At 42.0% G+C, this 8540-nt stretch overlaps 1 protein-coding gene across 4 annotated transcripts in view; it reads right to left on the bottom strand.

The window, feature by feature from the left end:
* Positions 1-332: 332 nt before the first annotated feature.
* clcn2a (chloride channel, voltage-sensitive 2a) overlaps positions 333-8540 on the bottom strand; it is a 165262-nt gene continuing 157054 nt past the window's right edge. For all 4 annotated transcript variants that reach the window (XM_061920376.1, XM_061920373.1, XM_061920375.1 and 1 more), the window contains exons 21-25: positions 5950-6006; positions 2445-2483; positions 2281-2385; positions 2133-2219; positions 333-2065 (exon numbers count right to left, since the gene is read on the bottom strand). In XM_061920376.1, the coding sequence (XP_061776360.1) occupies positions 1610-2065; positions 2133-2219; positions 2281-2385; positions 2445-2483; positions 5950-6006 (744 nt within the window). In that variant the 3' untranslated portion in view covers positions 333-1609. The remainder of the gene's footprint in view (positions 2066-2132; positions 2220-2280; positions 2386-2444; positions 2484-5949; positions 6007-8540) is intronic.

Here is an 8540-nt window from a genome sequence, read left to right as displayed (position 1 = left end):
TAATAAGATATGTGAGCAAGTAATTTCTTGATAACTTTTTTGTCATTTTTTGCTCTATTTCTGGCCATATATTTGGCTGTGTTACTCCAATTGGAATTTTTTTTCCCCAAAATGTCTCTTTCATGTGTAATTTCAATGTTTTATTTCTATTTTGGCATACATAGGAGATACACTGGTAAATCTGTATCCCGATTGAGAAGCGTCCTTATATATATATATATATATATATATATATATATATATATATATATATATGTATATACACATACATATATATATATATATATATATATATATATATATATATATATATATATATATATATATATATATATATACACACACACACACATGTATAAAATGTAATCCTAAAATTATAAAACTGCATGATCATCTTGTGTAATGACTAAACAGTTAAAATTGTAGTTATAATGGTAGTCAATGGAGACTTTTTTCCCCCCCATGATAGTACACCGCATAATGTTTGGAATCTGGCCCTACAAAAAAGATAACGATGCGTAATGTGTTTTATTTCTTATCTTATATATGTATGGCCTTAACTTTACATCAGTATCTCAGCCCTTTAACATTCACTACATGGATCATAACTCAATGTATGCCTTTTTTTTTTTTTAAATAAAAAAAAGAAGATTAAATGGGCATTCAAGGGGTTAAAATAAAATAAAAAAAACATGACATGTTTACTAGTTTTATTTAGGACTGAAGCTAAGAGGTTTGTGCAAAAAAAGTAGTAATAAATATATATCCAAATGTTCTGTTCACGTGGGATGTCAAACTTGTTCTTTTTAGGGTCACATTATTTGATGTGGCAGACCACACTGACTGACATGGTGGGCCACGTTATATGATTCGGACCACTCTCTTACAAAAAAATAATTCCATTCGGAGCAACACAACCAAAGTTAAGGCCAAAAAAAGAGCAACAATGTACCAAAAAAGTCCTGAATCTACTCGAAGGTCCTTCCCTACTGCCATTCATTGATGTATGCCCTTGTAAATAGTGTTCAAAAATCAACCCTAGTGGACATTTAATACAAAAAAATATGTCTTGGATTCAGAACATTCATGCTTGGAGAGTGATATAAACACTTGGGGGGATGCTGAAGCTGGTTATCATAATTCATGCAACACAGTGTTTACGACCCTGTGGCTCCCACTTTCTCATGCACTCCACACCATTGTTTATAACGAGAATAACTTTTGTCCAATTATCCTGATTTTGGTGCTATAATTTAAACATTTGTGATATTTGTGTTTTGGATTGCGCGACTAAACGTGTCACCATACAATCCAATGTGTGGTGAGTAAACCTCACTGTGATAAAACGCAGCCCCCTGTTGGCCTGGAGTGCACACACATGCTCATGATCAACACTCAGCTGGCTACAGGCTGATTGGCCCGAGTGTGTGAATGTTGTCTACCTGTGTTGGCCCTGGGATGAGGTGGCAACTTGTCCAGGGTGTACTCCACCTTCCAGCTGGGATAGGCTCCAGCACACCCCGAGAGGGACAAGCGGTTGAAAATGGATGGATTTGGGTAGACAATGAAAGATGAGAATGGTGCTTCAACAAGGCAACGTCAAGAACATTCATCCCTCTGATTGGTCCTTTGCTGCTTCCTCCTGTTCTGATTGGTTCATGCTCAGAGGCCGACTCCCACTTTCTTGCTCCGCTTGGTCGGAATCAGCGGGGTCACAGTCACAGACCAGCTCGGACTCCTCGGTGTGGGAGGGGCTGCAGTCGAATGTGAATTCTGATGGCTCCTCCGTGAAGGAGGGACTTTCCTGGAGCGCCAGCTGTGACAAGGCGTGCGGCGTGCCTTCAAACTGCAGACCGCTGGAGTCCGACGCCACGTCCGGCTGGTCCTCCGCGCCGGGAGGGTTGAGTCCCTGCGGCAGTGAGAGCCCCCTGTGGCGGATACACAGCTTGTGGAGTTCCGTCACCTCAGAGACGCTGGTGGTGTTGCCGCTGTCACGGAAACTGGCCAACGGGGGGCGCACTTTCACACCGGTCACCGTCACGGAGCCTTCGATGGCCTTACGCAACTGGGGAGGGGGGGCTGGCATCGGTGATCACATGACAGAGACAACGAGGCCGAGAGGGGTCACTGACCTCTTTGAGGGAGACGACGCCCACCAGGCGGCCCATGCTGGTCACATAGGCGTGGTCCAGGCCCAGCAGGGAGAATATGGTGTGAGTCTGCGGGACAACGGCAGATAGCGTCAACGTTGTACAAACCCCCCTGAACACACCTCGGCACCTTATGCAAGGACGTTTGCTCCACCAGCTGGAAGGGCGCCGGGTCGATCTTGCAGTTCTTAAAATCCACCGGCTCATCAAGCTGCTGCTCCTCCCACTCGGCGATCTGCGACAACACAAGACATGAGCCAAGGTGCACGAGCCGGGTTTGCTTTTGGCCCTCACCTCGGTCGGTGTCATCCCATCTTCTACTTCAGTCGAGTCCTGAAGAGACAACATTCATTTAGCGAAATAGTTCGCCAAAACAACAGAGGAATGAGGCCCATAATGCTGGGTGATGCATGACAGCATAGCATAGCAATCAAATACCAGGCAAACACGCCCCCTGGTGGCTGACCACAGTATAAAGATGACATCACTGCTTTTCGGCTGTCTAATTTGTATTTAGTATTCGGATTGGAAATGTTTTGTCTTTACTCTCAGAGTACACTACAGGCCAAAAGTTTGGACACACCTTCTCATTCAATGGGTTTTCGTTATTTTCATGACTATTTACATTGTAGATTGTCACTGAAGGCATCAAAACTATGAATGAAGTTATATACTTCACAAAAAAAGGTGAAATAACTGAAAAAACATTTAGAATATTTTATAATTTCTTCAAAATAGCCACCTTTTGCTCTGATTACTGCTTTGCACACTCTTGGCATTCTCTCGATGAGCTTCAAGAGGTACACACCTGGAAGGGTTTTCACTTCACAGGTGTCATAGTTTTGATGCCTTCAGTGACAATCTACAATGTAAATAGTCATGAAAATAAAGAAAACACATTGAAATGAGGTGTCCAAACTTTTGGTCTGTACTGTATATTTAGGCATCAATACCCCAGCCCTTTAACATTCACTATATGGATGACAACCATGATACGCAAATCTTTCTAAATAAAATAAATGACAGTTAGATCAAACCGGGTTTAAAAAACAGAATGAAAACATATGAATCCAAACATGTTTTATATACTTTTGACTCTCTGAGGACTTTTTCCATCCTTCAGCTACTCTATAGCGAGGACATGTGAGTATTCCCCAGAGGGTCAGGCTCAATTCGGTCTCTCCCTCTTCCACCTCAACTCTTCTAATTGACCTTCCTTCTTGGCTCGAGCATCTAGTGCGATTTTTTTTATTAACCTTGAAATTTTTTGGACTTAAAATACATGTTAGCATACTTGCCAACCTCAAGACCTCCGATTTCGGGAGGTGGGGGCGTGGCCGGGGGTGAAACGCGGGGTGCGGTTGGGAGCGTGGTTAAGAGGGGAGGAGTTAATTCACAGCTGTTGTGTGCGCAGTTGTGCACTGCACCGTAGATTTTATTGTCACATATGCATGATTGATTGATCGATTGAAACTTTTATTAGTAGATTGCACAGTTCAGTACATATTCCGTACAATTGACCACTAAATGGTAACATCGCAATACGTTTTTCAACTTGTTTAAGTCGGGGTCCACGTTAATCAATTCATGGTAATAATATATACCAGGGGCGCTCACACTTTTTCTGCAGGCGAGCTACTTTTCAATTGACCAAGTTGAGGAGATCTACCTCATTCCTATTTATAATTTATATTTATTTATTTATGAAAGAGACAGTTTTGTTAACAAGTTAATGGTGTTTAATGATAATACAAGCATGTTTAACACACATAGATTCCTTTCTTTCATGAAGACAAGAATATAAGTTGGTGTATTTGATTCTGATGACTTGCATTGATTGGAATTAGACAGTGGTGCTGATAACGTCCGCATTTTCAAATGGAGGAAAAAAAAAGTCCTACTTTCTGTCCAATACCACATGAAAGTGGTTGGATTTGGCATCTCATTTGTCCAACTTGCATACTCGTTTTTAAACACTTTGTTATGAGAGTAGCATATGTGTGTGGCTCTATAATGTCTGGCAGCAGGTGACTGACGTCAGTGAGAGTGCGGGTGGGCAAGCAAGTGAGAAAGCGGTCGCTGAGGGCGGGGGAGAAATACATTGGCATCAAACTCCGTAGCTTGCTAGCTTGTGCACGCTAGCTTTCTGAGACTCTTATTTTGTTAGCACAGGCAGGATGAAACAGGTCTTTTATGGTGAAGACAGGAACTGTGCAGTCGGTCTTTAGAGTTTTGACAGTAGGTACGGAGTCTCTAGAAATAAAATGTGTTTCTCTGCGTCCGCCCTGTTAGTGATTTTTTTCTTAAATATGAGCTTGCAGCAGCCAGCGTCATCTCACAAGATCCTCGGTTGCCGAGAGTGTCAAACAACTGACGAAAGTGAAGTCTTGGTATGATTGATGATTGCTCATTTGTATGTATATTTTTTAATGCCTGGCTTGAGATCGACTGACACACCCTCCGAGATCGACCAGTCGATCGCGATCGACGTAATGGGCACCCCTGATATATACTATCAACATAATACATTCATCACACAAATTAATCATCATAGTATATACATGGAATTATTTACAATCCGGGGGCTGGGATGAGGAGCTTTGGTTGATATCAGTACTTCAGTCAACAATTGCATCAACAGAGAAATGGACATTGAAATAGTGTAGGTCTTACTTAGTAGGATATGTAAAGCGAGCAAAGAACATAGTGCGTTCAGATAGCATAAGAACAAGTATATACATTAGAAATACATTCGATTATTTACATTAGGTTATTTACAATCTGGGGAGATGGGATGTGAATGGAGGAGGATTAGTAAAGGGTTGAAGTTGCCTGGAGGTGTTGTGGTGCATGTATAGTAGATGGCAGTATTGTCCTGTTTAAGAGTGTCACATGGTGTTTACGGCAGACGAACTGTCTTACAGTAGAGTGGTAGACATAAACGTGACTGCTGTTGTTGTGTGTTGTTACTGCGCTGGGAGGACTTAATGAAACTGCCTAAAAATAAACCCACATAAGAAACCAAGAACTCGCCCTCGATCATTCTACAGTTATAACGTCATTGGGCAGACACGCTCTCAGACACGTCACTCAGGTCCTCACGGAGCTGGAGGGGACGTGGCCTCCAGCTCTGCCTGAATTTCGGGAGATTTTCGGGAGAAAATTTGTCCCGGGAGGTTTTCGGGTGAGGCGCTGAATTTCGGGAGTCTCCCGTAAAATTCGGGAGGGTTGGCAAGTATGCATGTTTGTAGTAATAACTATGATTAGAACATTTTAGCAGTATGTTTGTGTTCAATTACACTAAATGTGTTGTCTTAAACATTCCTCCAACTTCATTTTACACACTATGGCATTTTTGCCAAGTCTTTTTCCCCCCTACTAACTTCCATGAACTATTTGATGTCATTGTTATGTGGCTGAGGTGTAAAGACCCATTTTTAAAAAGACATTAGCGGCGAGGCGGCAACGTGTGAAGACGTGTCTCTCTGCATCGACTCACACATTGTCATCCTTTCACAATCACACCACAGGATGCACTTTACTGCGTGATGTCACGGCTGTGATATGCAAATTGGAGCTCGCATATATCAGCCAGGAGCCTCCAAGTCTCTTTGAACATGTAAGCTTACTTTGAGGGAGACATTTGGCTTTAAACCAGCAGCCACCTCGAAATAAACACACAACGAAACGGCAAAAAGGTTAAGCACATGTGTTTGACACACATGGATACATATTTTGCGCTGTCGCAAGGCAACGGTTACCAGGCAACTGTCTCTAGGCGGGCGACAGACAATCTTACCGCCATGGAGATCCTCACTCGTTTGGGCTTCCTTCTTGCAGAGGGGGCAGCTGGGCTCTATCCGCCCGGGAGGGACAAGGGGGAGGGGGGGGGAACATCAACACAACAAGAAGACAACGTTAGTGACAGTGGACGCTTACAGGCTTGGAGAAAGTTCCCCTCAGGTGAGTGGAGCGCTGCTGACAGGTAGTTTTAATGAGGCTCAAGGATCAATGCTAATGCAACACTGCATGAGACACGAGGGGCTTATGGAAGAAGAAGTGTATATTTTGCATTTGTTAAGTCCGAAACATTTCTAAGTAGCTTCCATGTCCCTCAAAGCACACTGCATGACAGTGTGGGACACGTACAGGATACAAAAGTGTCCAAGTTTGAAAATAAATTATATACATTTATAAACAAATATATACATTTATATACAAATATATACGTACGTACATAAGTATATTTATACACAAATATATACATATACCTACACATATATACACAAATATATACATTTAACTATACATGTTCGCAAATACCTATATACATACAGGGCTCAAATTTAACCACGGCTACTGCGGCAAAAGCCGCGACCGCCCTTGTCATTTTCCGTAAGCCCTAAAAAATTGACTAACATCAGTGGATGTAACGGTAATTAATTACCGAAAACCCGTCAATTATTAACGCATGTACACGAGAGTCGTTTGGCTTGATCATCATGCCAGACTAACTACACGGACTTTGCAAGGGAGATTTCACCTTAGAGAAAACAGAGCCAAGCGCTTGGTTTAACGTAATTTTCCCTCACTTCCCGACATGCTTTTAAGAGCGCATTGCTGTGTTTAGATGGAGACAGGTGTGGACAATATTGGAGACGGACGCACTTGTCCCAACACCAAAAGTATACAGCAAAAGAGAAAACTATTTGATGTTTTGCAGAAGGCGATGTGTCGTGAACGTTGTCACAACTTGTTTATAAAGTCTTAAGTTTGTTTACTGGGATGTTCACTCCTTTATTTAACTGCAAACTGTATCAGGGTTCAAATAACATCAATACCATCTCAAATGATTTGTCATCTCATTGAACTGAACATAGGCTGTGAAGATTGTGTGTTTGATGTCAGAGGTGTCACTCTTTATTTTTGTTGGCCAAACTGTTGTAAAGTTAAAGTGTAAAGTACCAATGATTGTTACACACACTCTTGGTGTGGCGAAATTATTCTCTGCATTTGACCCATCAACCTTGATCACCCCCTGGGAGGTGAGGGGAGCAGTGGGCAGCAGCGGTGCCGCGCCCGGGAATCATTTTTGGTGATTTAACTCCCAATTCTAACCCTTGATGCTGAGTGCCAACCAGGAAAGGAATGAGTCCCATTTTTATAGTCTTTGGTGTGACTCGGCCGGGATTTGAAGTCACAGCCTACCGATCTCAGTGCGGACACTCTAACCACTAGGCCACTGAGTAGATGAACTGTACTGAACCAAGAGAAAAAAAAATAGATTGTTTATCAGACTTCATCTCCATTAGCCAAACTGCTTTGTGTTTTATTTTAATATCAAAAAGCAAACACAAGGTTTTTATACATGACTTGCGTATATTTAATTTCACAAAAGGTATTGCTTAAAAAAACAATCATCTGACATAGTACATTGTTAAAGGCCTACTGAAACCCACTACTACCCACCACGCAGTCTGATAGTTTATACATCAATGATGAAATATGAACATTGGAACACATGCCAATACGGCCTTTTTAGTTTACTAAATTGCAATTTTAAATCTCCCGGGAGTTTCGTCTTGAAAACATCATGTTTTTAGGAAGTATGAGCGCTGCACACACACACAGCTAAATGTCATCTGCTTTAACGGCATAATTATACAGTATTTTGGATATCTGTGTTTCTGAATCTTTTGCAATTTGTTCAATTAATATTGGAGAAGTCAAAGTAGAAAGATGGAGTTGGGAAGCTTTAGCCTTTAGCCACACAAACACAAGGTGATTCCTTGTTTAAAATTCCTGGAGGTAAAACTTTATTATGGATCAGAGCGGTCAAGCGAACATGGATCACGACAGAATGTCAACCAGCAGGTTTCGGTGAGAAAATTGTGGTTAAAAAGTCGCTTCTTACCGGACAAAAGCCGAGCTTGTGCCGTCCATAAACCTGCCGTCGACTCTCCTGAGACACTGCGCGTCAACACACCCGTGGACGTACACCTCCGACTATCAGGTACTATTAAACTCACTAAAACACTAGCAAAACAATAGAAAGATAAGGGATTTCCCAGAATGATCCTACTAAATGTGTCTAAAAACATCGGAATCTGTCCCAATGCAAACGCGTTTTCCAAAAAAAACTTTTTCCCAGTCCGTCGCTATCAATATCCTCAAAACACGGATCTTTCATCCTCGCTCAATTTAATGGGGATATTGTCGTTTTCTCGGTCCGAATAACACTTTGTTGGAGGCTCCCATTATAAACAATGTGAATATGTGAGGAGCCCCCACACTTGCGACTTCATCGTCTGCGACTTCCGGTAGAGGCAGGGCTTTTGTCTTAGCACCGAAAGTTGCGAACTTTATTGTGGATGTTCTGTACTAAATCCT

This window comes from Nerophis ophidion, linkage group LG14 (genome assembly GCF_033978795.1).
Source record: "Nerophis ophidion isolate RoL-2023_Sa linkage group LG14, RoL_Noph_v1.0, whole genome shotgun sequence".
NCBI classification, from domain to species: Eukaryota; Metazoa; Chordata; class Actinopteri; order Syngnathiformes; family Syngnathidae; genus Nerophis; species Nerophis ophidion.
The sequence above is the reverse complement of the archived record's forward strand: the minus strand, read 5'-3'. Positions and strand labels throughout refer to the sequence as shown.